Raw genomic sequence first — 16,234 nt, forward strand, 5'->3', positions numbered from 1 at the left:
CGCCCGTTAACTTCTGTAGCACGCCCACGATATGCCGTAGCCTGCGGTAGCACAGTAGTGCTAAGGTGCTAATGTTTTTGCTCTCCTCGGAGCCAAAGTGGCTGTATTCCTAATATGGTAAAAGAGGCGTGACATTTCCGAGAACCGTGCTGAGCGACTGACCAATTACGGCAGAGCCGACAGGCCGACCAATCAGATCAGACTTGGCACACGTGGGGACTCTGAACGTGGGCACTTCAGAGCCTTAGAGAGTCAGAAGCGAGCTGGTGCATGGAGCGACAGTACATGAAAACAGACACTTTTTTAGAACTTTAGCTATTGTGAACATACTTTAGTAGATTAAACATAGATTAAATATATGAACCCCAAAAAGGGCATAATATGACCTCTTTAAATCTTACACCTACTGTAGCTCGTAAGTCGTCTGTTTCTACGATTGTCATGGTGTAGCTGGGATAACTTGGAGGGATATTGAGGGGCAGAGGTTTCACGGGCTGTTTACCGTTGGTAGTGCGTTCTCTGCAATAGATTGCGACCCTTAGAAATCTATGACGGTTTGTTTTTTTTTTCTCTTTTTTTACAATGTTTCCATAGACTGAGCAGGAGATCATTTCTATCGGCCCAAATATAAAATACAGTTAAACTACTTTATGTTGTAGTTGATGATTTCCCCACTCAGTGTCGCTGTTGTTATTTCACTCCAGCTGTAGAACAATTGTGTAGGCTTTCACCAAATTATAATGCTTTGTCATATTTTACGTACATTTCCACTTAACTGCAGTTTACAGAAGTTATTTTCAGCTGTTAGTCTGTTCAAAGACATTGGGCACCAGAGGCAGCACTGTAACAAACACTGCATTAAGTACATTTATTGTCACTGATTGGTCGCATTCAGTTAAAACGTACTTTCAACAAAATTATTTTTTCAATAATTTTACAGTAATTAAATTATACGTGACTGTCACCAGAAGCAGTTTCAGACACTGTGGACGAAATTGATGAAGGAGAGAGATGTCTTTAGAAGCTGACTGACCTGAGAAATAGTTGCATCCCTATCCTTCACTTGAAGCCCTCTCCATAATATTGATGCTACCATCTGCTGTTGAGTTAAGTAACATGACTTGTGTGCATAGATACCCGCACTTCTTTTTAAAATCCCGGCTAGCATAAAATGGACTGATTTGTTTGGTGCAACCAAACCCTGATACAACTTAAGTGACTAACTAGTTTTAACTTAGGGTTTAGTGTGGACTTTACTAAAACATAAGACAGAACAGGGTTCTTGTTCACTAGCTTACTTTTTAGCTTTAGCTTTAGTTGAGCAATATACACACACAGATAGAACTAACCCTGCACTCAGTGCAATAATGGACTCTATGCAATTACTGTCGTGTTTTAACCTCATTGGTTATTGAGTATTTATTACATTAATTTACACATTTTTACGGGTATGCATGTGTATGTGGGTATGAGTGAGATGTGCTTTCTAATCTTGTAAAGAAGTATTCCCAATAGTATGTTTTGCCAACAATATGAATACCCTTTCATTAAGGCTAGTTACGGCTTTTACTTGTGATAGAATATTTTTTATAAAGAAGTGTTGCAACTTTACTTTAAGTAAATAACCACCATACTTTTTTTTCACTAATGTCCCAATTCGGTTAATTCAAGCATGTTTTGTTACCTACAGGCTTGTTTCTGCAGATGTGTGTGTTACACACATCTAATGTTTTTTATCAGGGTTTCATCTCATCTTTGTGCAGGGATAGTAGGCGTATAGAGTTGCTTCTCATTACTGCGGGTGTCTGGACAGTGCTATTGTTGTTGCCATGGCTATAGAAGACAATAGTGTTATGTATCTCTTGTCGTTTGGTTTTATATGATGTGTGTGTTTTCTGTTGTGAAAAAAAGGTTGCTGGTGGGAGATTTCTTTTTTGTTCAGTGTAGGTCAGCTGTGGATTGTTTCTTAGTTTTATTTACTTTAAAGGAGGAAAATATTGGCTTCATTTGTTTGGCACTTTTCCTCCCCAGTGCTGTTTAGCACTTATTTTTCTCCACTGGTTTCAACAGAGTATTGGAGCTTTGCACATTTTCTCCTCTTTTTCCTCTTAAACCCTACCTCCTCCGCGTTCATGTTCTCATCATCCCCACATTAACATCCAGTCTGTTTTGTATCAAAGTCCTTGTCTAACATTCATTTTTACTCTCCATGTGTTGCATTTCTCTCTCATCCTTTTCCCTCCCTCAAGACCCCTTTGCCCCCTCGGAAGGTAGCACCAACACAACGTCTCCAGGTCTAGACCTTTTCAGCATGATGACAATGGAGAATAATAACCTGGGAAGTTCCCTGGATGCCTGTTTTAGCTCTGTGGTGCCCTCCCCCTCCCCTTCAGCTTTTCTCACCTCCAGTACCATCACCACCACCGCAACCATTTCAGCTCCCATATCCCCCAGCGCCGCCAGCCCTGCGACTGACCTTTTCAGTGGTAAACATTAGAGATGTGTGTGGTCTTGTTATCATCTTGTCTTTAATATTCTCCCGAATGTCCTGTAATGATGCTTGTCATACCCCTCACCTTTCAAGTCTTATTCACTCTGACTTATTTGCACATTTTGAAGGTCTGTTTCATGTCTGATCATCCTCACTGTTTTAAGTGTTTGAGCATTTTTATTATTCCTCACGCTCCGGATGCGCATGTGTTCGTAGATATTTTTGATTCCATGCCAGACACGAGCTTGACCAAAGCAGACCCCACTCCCAGTGCTGACTTGTTTACAGCAGGTACCCTGTTGCTCCTGCTCTGCCATCTCTCGCGTGCTCTCACTCTCATATCCTGTCTTGCCGTGTCTCTTTTTCAGCTTTGTCCTTGGCTTTGATTTAGGAACAAGAGAAGGAAATGAGATTGCTCACATATGGGTCAGCTTAAAGCTTCTGAGCTGTCTGATTCATTTTCTAAATCACTCTTACCTCCTTCCTGTTCCAGCATGAACTGTGTGTGCTGCGATTGCAAATGATAAATGTGCATTATAATGACTCGTAGTCAGTTACAGTCTGTGTGTACTCATGTTTGAGTGTGTTTGGGCTCTTAACACCATCTTCACCTTGCCCTCCCCAGCGGATGTGTTCAGCTCCCCTGCCCCCATTCTCTGTTCTGCACCCCCACCCAAAATTGGCACAGGAGCCATCATGAACCTTTTTGGTGGTGGGTAACTCACATGATTGTCTGCTATCCCCCTGCCTCCCCCTGTTCCTGAATGCATCATCAGTGAAGAGGAGTAGAATAGTTACACATGAAACCATAATGAGATTGATCTTTGATTGATTGAGGTTGATAAAGTGTTGCAAGTAGATATCAGAGATAGGTGTTATCTTGTTGAATTGTTCAAATTACATAAACTGCAAGCAGTGATTTCAAACCTGAAGTTTGTGTGTGTTTTACATTGAAAATGCAAGACTGTCAGATAAGTCAATTATGAAAGTGTGTGTGTGTGTGTGTGTGTGTGTGTGTGTGTGTGTGTGTGTGTGTGTGTGTGTGTGTGTGTGTGTGTGTGTGTGTGTGTGTGTGTGGATCCACACTTACAGTATCTTGCTCTCTAACTCTAAGCACTCTGTTTGGCATTACCAGTGTGAAGGAGAAGGCTGACTATAACCACTTCTTTGCCCTCATGCTGCGATGGGAATGGCTCCTCTTGCTTTGACCTGGCATGGTTTGGTTTGGTTTATTTTGGTGTTGACCTGCCAGAGTCCACAGGAGGAGACGCTACAGCTGCTGCTGCTGCTGCGCCTGCTGCCCCTGGTGCTGAACTCATGTCAGGTAAAACCAGTCCATCAAACTCCTGCATGTATAGTGTGTGCACTCAGAAATAAGGACATGTTGCTGACATCTCAGCTATATTTATTTCCATCTTTGTTAAAACACTGTGGTTAAGTCATGGATGGACTGCTTGATGGGCAGCATACAGGCAGACTGTTGTTTGAGTTACAGTACCCGGAAAAAGTAAAAATGTCCTGATAGTGCTTTTCTGCTCCTGATCCTGCTCAGAACCTTTTAAGTTGAGTGTCTGGAAATGAATCCTCCATGCAACCCCAAATTCTGTTTTTATTGTTTTATTAAAATCAGAGCTACAAAGCATGCTTCCTGTAAGTTAGAGTAATATTCAAAGTAATAGAGAAATGCCACTTAGGCGGTTATTTAAATCAGGTTTAGACTGCCTCTTCATCTCCAGTGTAAATATATATAAGCTCTGGTTCACCTGCAAAACACTGACAGTGAGAAGAGGAGTGGAAAGAGCCGTTACATTTCTCTGCTCAGAGGCCAGTTGCATCATAATCCATCCATGACATTAGCCATTGATAATTTCCTCAATGACTGCATGCTGTCTTGTTGTTGTCGTCGTGCAGTTGTTGTTACAGCCACTGTATCTATTTTCTGGCTGAATGGTCGATTTTGAAAATGGATTTTTCAGTCGCTCTATCAACTTTGGTTAAGGTTTACGAAACAGGTTATTGTTAGCTATCTACTTTGTTTTTGTTTATTTTTTGCTTATATGACTCCCAATAATGAGTCTTGACACAATAATAAAATGCAGCCCATTCTCCACCCCTAAATATAACAGCTTTTACATTTAAAATAACTTTAAGAGTCAAAATAGGATGCTGTAAGTAACACTCTGGCATCATTACTGGATAGTGTATCTTAGCTCTCTTTACGAGGTGTTGAAGTCAGGATTAGTAGTATAAAAAGTCAGAACATCCACTTGGGGTGGCAGTCAGGGGATGTGTCATGGGACTTATAACCAGGGGGCAGTAAAACAAACGCCCCTTTCACACATGCACATCATCATTTTAAGGTGAGCTGCATGTTTCAAACAAACAAAACTTTATCTGGACTTTTTTTCCTGACAGCCTCTTAGTAAAATTTCTGTTAGAAGTCAGGGTGACTTATGACTTATTCAGGAATATTCACCACAAGCGAGTGGGCGGTGGTTATGATGTTTATATCCTGGGGACACTGCGCCAACAGTTTAATTTGTGCACGTAATGAGGCCTGCTTCACTTTCTTTTCTTTTGCTAGTTTGTTCTTTCCCACTCTTTTGTTGATACTGTCAATATGTGTAATTACTCCTGCTGTGAGGGCAACTCAGGGAAATGAAGGAGCATGCTGTCCTGAAATGTTCTAGAGACTTTCAGGATGGCATGTGTGAAAAAAATACAATAGTCAACGTTTGATTGTTTAATACGTTGACTACTTTATTTTTTACTTATTGCCTGTCAGTCACTTTACACACTTTATGTGTAGACAAATCTTATACAGTATCTAAACAAAAACAAACTAAACTAAGTCGTTTGTGCTCGGTTTACGACAGATCTGTGATTGTTGTTGCAAATCCAAAGTCGTAAAATGTAAATGTTTGTAAGCAAGCTTTATTTTAAAACAACAGCCTGAGGACTATTTTCATAGATATAGGCTTCTGACCAGGATGCTGAATTTGAAGAGATTGTGAGAAAGTAAAACTTGGGTTATATTTGTTGGATATAAAGTGCAGTCACTGTTGAGTCATGTGAATTCAAACTATGTCCATATATGGTCAAGTTAACGTCATCCTCACATCATGTACTGTTTTTTTTTTGTCTTTGGGGAATTCCTCTCATCTCTCCCACCTGTCAGCGTTATTCAATTAGTTTCAGTGGTGACTGTTACCATGGCAACATGTACCCTGCTCACCTGTTTCCGCTCATCCCCTGTCCTGTGCCATTGGTCTTTATGTTATACAACTGATGGTCTGCAATACTACTGCTTGAAGGCTTAACCCTTTCTTTCCCCTATTTCTTTCTATCGTTCATGCTTTAAACTCTGATGGTTCCATTGTCTCCCGCTCCTTTAAACCTCAATGCTTTTCTCCCCCCTCTCTGGCATCTGTGCTTTTTCACTTCACTCTCTCTCTTTCTCTCTTCCTCACTCTCTCTTCCTCTCTCTCTCCAACTGTTTCATGGGCTGGCTCATTGCTTGCTTCCTGCCATTTGACTGGGTGAGTTTCCTTTGCTCTTTAACACGCTAACTTCCCACAGTGCACTGCTGCATTGCAGTGGTGAAAGGCACGCTCAGCTGCACTGACCCTTCCATTACTGTCGCTCTACGCTCACAGAGAGTGATGATGCAGGACGCTTTAGCATTTAGCTTAGCTTCATTCTAGCTGCAGTGCCTATTCCCCTCATCATATTTTCTGCAGCATTCACACAAATAATCCTAAAAAAAAAATGTAATTCAACTAACCGGCACTGAAAATGTATTCTTGAGCCTGTTCATGTTGTTATGGTGGTAAGATGCAGCACTTTATGGTCAAACTTCAGGTTTTAAACAATAATGTATATATATATTTCAAATCTAATCAAATTTCCTTTGTCCATATTGCAAATAAGTACAGTACTAAGCAGCTGACAGATGTCTCCTGTAAAAGATATGACTATATATTGACTCTGTCCGCACCAAATGATATTCCATTTATTGAAATACTGAAATTTACTGTTTTTATGTTTTTCTATAGATTTGATTTTCTATGCTGTAATAAAAATTGGGCCTTTAGCTCACATACCAGTGCTCCTCTCTTCTCTGTTGTCATGGAGACATCTGTTGGTTGTCATGGTAATCCCCAGTAGGAAGGATGACTTCTGTTAGAGTGTGAGGACTGCTTACATTGAAAGATGCTAATATCAACCTTCCCTCTCCCCTCCCCTCTCTGTAGTATTTGATGGATTAGGAGATGTAATGAAGCCCACTTTGACCCCTCAGGGGGGTGATGTTGACACCTCTATGGCTAACATGGCGAGTAGTAAGTAGTCATTTAGATCACTAGCAATGTCATGGATGTGGAGTTAAAAAAGTTGTTCTAAATTGGGAGAAATTCGCTTATTTGCTTTATTTGTAAAAGATAAATGAGAAGACCTCATTGAATGTGAAGATTGACACATCTGTACCTATGAAAAGCTTTAGCTAGATGCCAGTTGGCCTACAGCTTAGCGTAACGACTGGAAACAAGGTGACTGGTTCTCTTGACTATACCACAATTCACCTGCGTTTGTTTGTTTTAAAGGGAAAGTGAAAGCTTAAACAAGCAAGAAATGTTAAATTGTGTGCTTTAGTTCTGTTCATTGGTCAATTACTGTTGGAAATGTGTACAATTCGTAGCTAAGCCAGGCTAAAATATCGCTTGCTGTAACCTGTCATTACAGACAGATTTGATTGTTTCGAAATGTTGTCAAATCAGCACATTTAACCTGCTAACCTGGCCTTGTCTAAAATGTTTTTAGGAAAGAGTTGCACATACTATGAAATAAAAAATCAAACATTAAAAGAATAATACATTTTTAGCAAGCTCTATAGGTGCTGTCAAGCAATTTGGTTATTTTCTTCCGTTTCCAGTCTTTATACTAAGCTAAGCTAATCACCTCCTAGCTTGAGCTCAAGACATAAACTGCCAAAAAGATTCTGTGGTATTGATCTTGTTAAAAAAGCAAATAAGTGTATTTCTTACCACCGATTTAAAGGGATACTTCACCCATTTGCATTAAGCTTTGTATCATTAGAAACCTGGTAGTATTTTTGAATGGTCGTGCATCCCGCCCTCATTTTCCCCTGAGATGGGAAATCTTTGTATTTCTAAGTCTGAAAAGGAGCTTCCAGTGACGCAAAAATTGCATTTTGCGTCATTGGATGCTGTTGCGGTTTGCGGGGTGAAACTACAACGCTAGTTCCTCATATTTTCGACCACTGAAGCTACAGACCAATCACAGATCAGTGGGTGGGAACTCACTCCCAGATACCGATTCCTTCTGGAAGAAATCTCGGAATCAGTTGAGGAAACGGCCTTATGTGTTGAAGTAAATATGTCTGTAAACCTGACCTTAGTGGGAGTGGTCTGCGGTGCTGTGCATTCTGGGATTTGGTGTCTTTCATCCACATGAGCCAAAAAGACACTTTCTGCCTTTTCACGGCCAAGAAGGCACCAACTTCAAAATTTATTTCACATTTCTACTACATATATGACCCAATGTCAATACAGATTCATGTTTCAACGGGTGAAGTATCCCTTTAATTCACAATGTTTTTAACAAAGCTCTGTTTATCTAATGTGGTGTCATTGATGTCAGTGAATGAAGACAGTGATGTTGCAGTACCTCTCTTTCTCTTTCAGATCTCTCAATGGGAACTCCAGCGGCTCCTCAGGTAGCTCCCCCATGTTGGGGTGCTCCCATGGTAAATGTTGTCTGTGTCTTATAGCATGGAGTGGAGACGCATGGCAGCCACAGACAGGGCATCGCAGCAATCATGAGCATTGCCTTCATCTAGCTCTCCAGGTTCCAGGTTCCAGGTTCCAGGTTTTATAACAAACATAGCATACTGAGGGCCATGGCAGCAATAAGGGGAAATAGGCTGTATCAAACTTGTGACACTGGAACAGACCAAGGGCAGAAATAAAGGCAGATTTTAATATGCAGCTTGGGATTTCTGATAGATCTGGAACATCTACTGGAGAGTAATGAAGTGGCAAATGATAAAGCCAAATTTAGAAGCTGTTGCCTTGATATAGCTTCTTCTTCTTTCAATTCTTTTAATCTTATTTTTTTATATTTTTAAGCCTATTAGAGTCCGGGATAGCCTCCTGGTTCTCCCCCTCACAGCTGAACACCCTTCACTAACACATTAGCTCCTTATTGATAGCTTAGCTGTCTTTCTGGCTACAACAGAAATTACATTCTCATCTGTAGGCATCCTGCAAAAAGCTTCTCCTCTGCTCTTGAAACCCTTGTGCATGTGTAGTTAGTTATTTTAGGACTAAAGTTGTGTTGTGTTTTATTTTCCTTATTTGTTCTGTCGAATGTTATTGTCCAAAATCAGTGTGTCCATTTTTTATTTAAGATTTGGGTGTGTACATTGTTTGCATCTTGTGTCTGTCTGTCTTATATGTAGTCTAGTAACATCCCAACTCCTCCTCTCCCTCCCCTTCACACCTGTAGACCGTACCCATGGGGGTCCCTTCTTTTATGGGGACTTACCCTGGCTTCAGCATGGTAAGACCACCAGTCCAGTATAGTCTAGTAATGTCCCTGCACCAAGTCTGGACATTACTAGACATTGATGGACAATGAGTCCCTCAGGTGTCCCTAACACCCATCAGGTGTTCGACATTGTGTCTTACTGTCTCTTTTTCCTTCCACTGTCTCTGTTTAAGCCTGGGGCACCAGGAGCTCCCATGATGCCGATGGTGAGGCCGGGTTTCCCTGCGACCGGGGCGACTCCTGGGGCACCGGTAACACACACACACTAAATCTAATATTATTTATTAACAAAAGTCAGAGCAAGAGTCAAAGCGCTAAAAGTCAAATGTGTCTGCAGATGTCTCCCGGAGCAGCCCAGAGCCCCAGGAAGCCTCCACCACCGAGGAACGCTCTGGATGACCTCAACATTAAGGACTTCATGTAGACTGACTGACCTGTAAACCCCCAAGGTATAACATATTGATAAATAAATGCTGCAAGCTTACTTTAAAGCCACTGAAAACCCAAATCCTTTACAACTTTTGAACCATCCGAGTCTTGAGCAAAAAATATAAAGCATTTATGAAGTATGAGAACTTAGGATCAATCAGTTTAAATGTTTGCATTTAAGTTTCGGTGAACTTTCCAGACTTTGTGTTTAAAATCTGTTTGGGTTTTTTTTTTGCTTTAAAAATGATAATAAAAGTAATGAAATAATTCAGAAAACCAAATTTAGGTGTAGTCACAGCAGCAATTCAGCTTTTTACACCCGGCAAGTCTTTTGTCTGCAGTTGATTCCTGTAGCCACGAGTGGATATTCATGCCAGCTCATGTTGAGCATCCAATGGGGGAATTTAGCTCCATGTGAAAGCATGCACTAGCTAACGCTACAGGGCCAATGTACAGCATTTGTTTATAGTTGTCAAACAAATAAGGGGTTGTAAGCTAACATGACATGTGTTGACTGCAAACTGTGAAATGTACTGAAAAGCATTTTGTAACTCACCATTCAGTGAGCAATTCTGAATATATGTTAGATGGTTCTTCTTCTTCTGCCTCCCCTGATTCAGACTCAGGCGTCTGAAACGTAATGTTATCACTGAACTAGGATCATTGTCCATTGCTATGTAATGGGACAGAGAGATGTCTATCAATGTGTATATGTGATCTGCAAATCCCCCACCATCTTGGCAAATGGTCTAAACAGCAATATTTGCTGAAAAGACCTGAAGTAACAAATTCTTGACTGCACCTTTTAAAAAGTCAATATTTTGGGAACTTTTTTTTATTATCGGTTTAATTGATGTGAATGTAAACACAGTGAAGGCAAACCAAAACTGTCATGTGAATTATATACATTATTATTTTGATATATTGAATAAGACTTCAACCATGACAGTGGAGAGGACTTTTTCCAATCAAGTTTATTCTCCCTCTTTCCTCTGTAGGTCTGCATTGTGTCTGGAGCTCTGTGGATGTGGATGTCTGCACTTTCCCACTGCCTTCCCCTCAGTCATGCCCTTCAGCCAACCAGCCATTTCATCAACCATCTCTGCCCTCCTTCGCCCTGAAGAAACCTGCCCTCCTTATCTAATGTTGTAGCACAACTGTGAATGTGAACCCTAGATACAGAAAACATAAACCCGTTTGTGTGTGTGGGTGTGCGTGTATATCAGTGTTAACCTTTACTTAATATACTATGGAAAAACGAACAAAAAAAATAAATTAATGTGTATTTAGATTCATCCTGGATTTCTGCGTATCAGCTGATTGGAATGGTGGATATATGTTGGTTTCTTTGCGCATCTCCCAGATGAGGACCGTGTTGTTAAATGTGGACTGTGTTCGGTGTGTGTAACTTCACTGGCCAACCTCCCACTCCCACTCCTCTGCCCCTGTTGTTCAAACTAATACTGAGCTATGTTAATGTCATTAAAACTTGGTTGTACCTATATCTGCTTGGCCATCCATCCTCCCAGCTGTCTACTTCAACAACTCTGAATCGAAAACGTACCTGAGAACAACTTGAACTGCAAATCTGGACTTATCATCAAACTGTCTTCTGTTTATTCTTTTCTTCTTCTTTTTTTTAGGGATTGTATGAAACATGCAAATTTTTTCAGAACTTTGTTCAAATTGACATATGCATTTAGACTATTTTAAATTATAGATTTTACATATTTTCTTTAACTTTATTTTGAGAGAAAAAAAATGTATCATATATTTTTAGTTACTTCTAACAATATGGTTGAAAAAAGGCAAGTAGACGCAAAACCCCGCCTTCTTTGTACATACCTCTCAATCTGTAATCAGGCATAGTTGGATGAAACTTTGCCCTGAGTGTTTACTATTGCGCCATCTGCTGGTGTGGAGTGATACTGCATCGTAGCATGCAACACAAGTCAATCTGGGATGCATTTTAATACTCTCAGAGAGCTCCTCTCCTTGTCTCTGTGTCCCCACTATGACATACTATCCTGGTGGAATTTTAAACTGACAAGGAAGCGTTTGTGTTTGTAATTGGCCTCAGTCTTCTTTGGGTCGTTTAAGCGGTTGGTACATTTGGTCATTGGTAGTCTTGAGGACTCTCTTTGTAAAGCACTCAAGTAAAAGCTGGATGTTTTGTGTGATGTTTATTTCCAAAAGTGACTGTATCTTAATCCATTGTGGCATCAACAAAGTGTTGAAAGAAAAATAAAGACGACTATGACACATAAAAACAAAAAGAATGTGGAAAAACGCTGTTTGCTAAGTACTCATATGAAGGCTTTCTTGTTCTTTCTTTGGATTAATATGGATGGCATCGTCCTCCCCCCCCCTACCCCCCACCCGCATGTCAGTCCAAATGAGATGCAATAAAAGAAAAATACAGTGATCCAAACGACCCTCACGGCTCATCACTTATCTCTGTTCTGCTTGTTTGAAAACAGTTTTATTTGTGGTCAGCATGAAAAAGAAAATGTGTTTGTGGCATGAAAATCCTTTAAGCACAGTAACAGACATACATTGCAATAACATGATGTCACTTACTTTTAACAATAGAAAATCTATATGTTATGTAAACCTACTATTTAACACAAATAGCACTGGATTTACTCATGAATGCTTTCATACAAAGAAATATAGGCAATGTATACGCATGATAGGAGTAAAGTTTTCCTTTCATTTTTACAGTTTCATCTGGTGAGAACATTTTGAGTCATTCACGATTATTAACTGCACATGGTTTTCAAAAGACGCAAAGAGATCTGATGGGAATGGGAAAGGGAAAGGTCATAGATCCAGAAACAGGGACATGGGTGCAACAAATAAAACCTCTGGTGATGTCAGAGCGGGTCTGAAAATGAAAAAGATCCGTGCTTTCCGGATCTACGGCCCACTCCTCATATCTGCCCAAGGCTAGCAGCTTGGGATTCATTAGCCGCAACAAACATAACAAACTGTTAGACATTAAGTTAAGATTAAGTCTAAGATGCATTATGGGTAATATCCTATATTGGAACAGAGGAATAAAAAAACATATTTCTGGTGTACTATATCGATTTTTGTTCTGTTGTGATTCTGATCATTTTATAAAGGGCAATGTAATCTCATATGATGAAATGTGTTTTTGGGGTCTGTTGAAAAAGATCACACACTTTTATAAGACACTTACATTTTATAGACCTACACAGATCGGTATTTCTTAAAATGGGTTAATTTCCGTAGTTGTATATCACTCTTACACTCTCATATTTAAAATAACCCAAACTTTATGTTGTACAAAACTGTGATGCAGCCATGACTAAGGCATGCCATTGGATGTTTAATGCTTCATGAAAGGCATTTTGGGTAGCCATGACACTGCAGTTTTCAGGTTTTAAGCCAAAAAAAAACAAATGTTACTCTAGATTCTGTGTACAAAGCGTTTAGGTCCTACTTTTATCTTCAGATTATTTTTAAAGCTTGGACATAAAGCTTGACACGTATCACTGAATCAGTCGCTTTGCAGTCACACCTCTTTACAGTGACTTGGATCTCCATGGATCCAGTGGCAGATCTGGGCATATTTGGGTGGAGTAATTCTCACTGCGACATTAAAGTCTTTCTGCACACCCCCTTCCACCTCCACCCACTGATGGCCTGAGAACACTCCGATCACCCTCCGCTGCCACTTCCCTTTCCTCCCTATGTCTCCCTCTTCCTGTCTCAGACGAATGTACACACCCGCCCCTGTAGCGCCCACCTTAGCATCACAGTGCTGGTAAATCAAATCGTCGGACTCGTTTGACACTGAACAAAAACGATACACCACTTTCTCATGTCCGTCCAGCAGGCTTTTGTCCGTGTCGTAGCCTGAGAAGTGAATGCGCGTTAGGGGTGCTGCTGAGGGCGCCACCCCAAGCTGCATGTACTTCTGTTTGAGGGGTCGTCTCAGCTCCAGGAGTGCATAATCGTAGTCGGAGGACACTGAGTTGGAAGAGCTCTTGCTTTGGATCCACCCTTGAGGGATTTTCATTTGTTTAACACGTGTCCAACGAAAAACAGGCTGCTTCCTGTTTTCAGCGTTGCGTTGCACACGGTTGAGACTTTTCGGTTTCCCTCGTCTTTCACCTGCTAACTCATCTACATTTCCATGATCAGCTACCCCTTCCTCATCCTCCTTTCTTCCTCTGCGCCTCCTGCCTTTGTCTCCCTTTCTCCTTCTCTCTCCATCTCCATCTACACTATTCTGCTCTTCAGCTTCCTCCATTATCTGGCCCTCCCCTCCTTCCTTCCTCCCATCCCTCTGTCGCCCTCCTCTCCTCTTCCCTCCTCTTCTTCTCTTGGTTTTGAGCTGTAGCACCCCAGCTCTAAGATTTATAGCACCTGCTAGGTAGTCTTTCCCGTTGTGAATGCAGTGAGCCGCTGTTAGCACATGTTTTGGGGATATTAGGACTCCAGAGCAGCCTATGGAGAGACGGACAGCAGTGGAAAAAGGATAGTTGGTGATAAAATGAGAGTCAGAGATGACAAAGCGCCCGTCTGCTCCATAAACCTGCCGTCTCGTGCGGGTACGAGCTGATGAACGTGCTGGTTTACCTGCAGATGTTTTGTTAAAACCCTTCAAACTGATATCTGTGTGTGTGCAAGTGCCGTTCTCATACATTGTCTCATATCCCAGTATCCTCTCCTGTTCTGTCTGGTCCACAGGTGGTTGTTTGCTTTGACACTCTATTCCACATAGTGTCTCTGTCCCTCCTCTCGCCCTGTCCTCCTCCTGCCCTCTGAACAAAGGAGGGCTTAAAAGCTCTGTGTGTGTGTCCTGCAGCACCGGGAGGCTCTGCCTGGTCCACTTGAACGCCTCGCTGCTCTCATCTAAACCAAAAACTGTAGAGGCAGAGAGGGCGGCTGCACAGAACAGCAGAAACAAGAAGTGATTGAGTCCCATCCCTCTGAAAGAAAGGAAATGTATATACAATTGGATTAAATAATAATTGGAACAAATAATTATTTTAAGGTCTAATAAACAAAAACATCTGACTTACCACAAGCATCCGAAATTGATTCTATCAGACCAAAAAGAAAATGATATTCATGCTTTCTTTTGTTTCTGTAATATACTCTTTGGCCAGCAGAGGGCGCAGAAGCTATGGTTAAACTGTAGAACCGTCATGCTTTTACTTGACAGATCAAAAGTTGAGTCTGCAATAGAATTAATAGAAATGTTATTGCTTTAAAAAGCAAACGCCTACCTCAGCTTCCATTTAGTATCAAAAGAACTATGGATATTACGATTTTCAAACAATAGCCTAATTAATAAAGGCAATTAACGACTTTGAGTCCGCTTTAATTCTGTTAACGACTTAAAATACTTCTACGTAAGCAAGTGTGAAACACAAGACAATTAACAAACAGCAGTAACAGGTGAAGGATAAATAGAGAAAGCATTTGTCATAAGCAAACAGTATTAAAAGTGATATGATAGGTCCGTCCTTATTTTAAATAAACATCATCAAGACATTAATGTTCTTTACCTGCAAAAATCCGAAAAAATCTTGCAGTAGACTTTTCTTCTTCTCATCAATAAAAAATTGTGTCCATCAAAACGGCTTCCAGCAGACTGGCGTCCACCATATCCTCCAGTCCAGAAAAAAACACTGGTGCAGAGATCCTCTCACAAATCTACATCCCACTCTGATGAAGAAAAAAATGACGAGCCAACGGGCAGAAGGGGGGAGTCGAGTTAAAGGGGGTTCATGCTAGCATTACTGAAGCTTTTGGTCATTAAATGTTTTTACATCTTAGCGAAGGAGTGAAGCCGTTTGGAGAGAATCTGGGGTATTTTTCTCGTATTACACAAACATTTTTATTACGACGTGAACACACAGAGAACAGTGCTGCTTTCCACAGTCAGAAATTAATTTACATGTGAAGCTATTTACAGAGAGACCAGGCGACAAAATGTTGCCTTTGAGTGCGTGTTTATCCGGCGCTTTTGCGGTCAAAAGGGTAATTTAAGATTTATGTCAGGTGATGTTTGAAGTGTGTCTAGAAACATACAGCACATACACACAAACACACACACACTTCAGCTCTTGTGGTCTGAGGGACCTATATTTTAACCCATGTTGGTTTATTTTGACAAGTGTCTCCTTGGTTTAAGCAAAAAGACTTCTTTCAGTGTGTGTGTGTGTGTTGTGGGTTGTATATGTGTGTATGTGTGCAAAAGTGCGCTGAGGGGTTTGTGTGGTGTGTGATTTTGTGTGTGCAGTTGGGGGGGATGTATGTATGTGTTTTCCTGTGGGTTTCATAGCCTGCATCTAATCACGCAGTAAGAAGTTCCCACACTGAAAGAAGTCTTTTTGCTGGGTGGGAGTGAGTTCCCACCCACTGATCTGTGATTGGTCTGTAGCTTCAGTGGTCGAAAATATGAGGAACTAGCGTTGTAGTTTCACCCCGCTAACCGCAACAGCTTCCGAAAAGCAAAAATCGTCATTTTGCGTCATCGGAAGCTCCTTTTCAGACTCAGAAATACAAAGATTTCCCATCTCAGGGTAAAATGAGGGCGGGATGCACGACCATTCAAAAATACTACCAGGTTTCCAGGTTGCGATAACCCCTATTGTATTTTGCATATATATATATATGCAAATGGGTGAAGTTTCCCTTTAAGCTTGTTTAAACTTCACTGTAGATGTATTCAGCCTATATTTTAAAATGTAACAATACAGTTTT

The 16,234-nt window shown here is 40.9% G+C and overlaps 2 protein-coding genes across 2 annotated transcripts in view; one reads left to right on the forward strand and one right to left on the reverse strand.

Annotated features, from left to right (window-relative positions):
- Positions 1-11,796, forward strand: part of LOC132985115 (clathrin coat assembly protein AP180-like) — a 28,999-nt gene extending 17,203 nt beyond the window's left edge. Inside the window, exons 17-26 of the mRNA XM_061052302.1 lie at positions 2,250-2,486; positions 2,708-2,782; positions 3,117-3,203; positions 3,744-3,815; positions 6,745-6,831; positions 8,194-8,255; positions 9,017-9,070; positions 9,232-9,309; positions 9,396-9,507; positions 10,486-11,796. Of these exons, the coding sequence (XP_060908285.1) occupies positions 2,250-2,486; positions 2,708-2,782; positions 3,117-3,203; positions 3,744-3,815; positions 6,745-6,831; positions 8,194-8,255; positions 9,017-9,070; positions 9,232-9,309; positions 9,396-9,482 (839 nt within the window). The 3' untranslated portion in view covers positions 9,483-9,507; positions 10,486-11,796. The remainder of the gene's footprint in view (positions 1-2,249; positions 2,487-2,707; positions 2,783-3,116; positions 3,204-3,743; positions 3,816-6,744; positions 6,832-8,193; positions 8,256-9,016; positions 9,071-9,231; positions 9,310-9,395; positions 9,508-10,485) is intronic.
- Positions 11,797-11,953: 157 nt separating this feature from the next.
- Positions 11,954-15,197, reverse strand: LOC132985109 (serine protease 23-like). The gene is made up of 2 exons (XM_061052291.1): positions 15,034-15,197; positions 11,954-14,451 (listed from the first exon to the last, which is right to left on the reverse strand). Exons 1-2 carry the CDS (start codon positions 15,078-15,080, stop codon positions 13,029-13,031), a joined length of 1,470 nt encoding a protein of 489 aa, XP_060908274.1. The 5' UTR covers positions 15,081-15,197; the 3' UTR covers positions 11,954-13,028.
- Between the last annotated feature and the right edge of the window lie 1,037 nt (positions 15,198-16,234).

Source organism: Labrus mixtus, chromosome 12 (assembly GCF_963584025.1).
Source record: "Labrus mixtus chromosome 12, fLabMix1.1, whole genome shotgun sequence".
NCBI lineage: Eukaryota > Metazoa > Chordata > Actinopteri > Labriformes > Labridae > Labrus > Labrus mixtus.

What these genes read in the sequence shown, in the direction of transcription:
- LOC132985109 (XM_061052291.1), bottom strand. Translation starts at nt 15,080, where the DNA reads ATGAGAAGAAGAAAAGTCTACTGCAAGATTTTTTCGGATTTTTGCAG. An exon ending in ATTTTTTCGGATTTTTGCAG is followed by an intron (nt 14,452 to 15,033) that starts GTAAAGAACATT and finishes CCTTTCTTTCAG; the next exon opens with AGGGATGGGACTCAATCACT.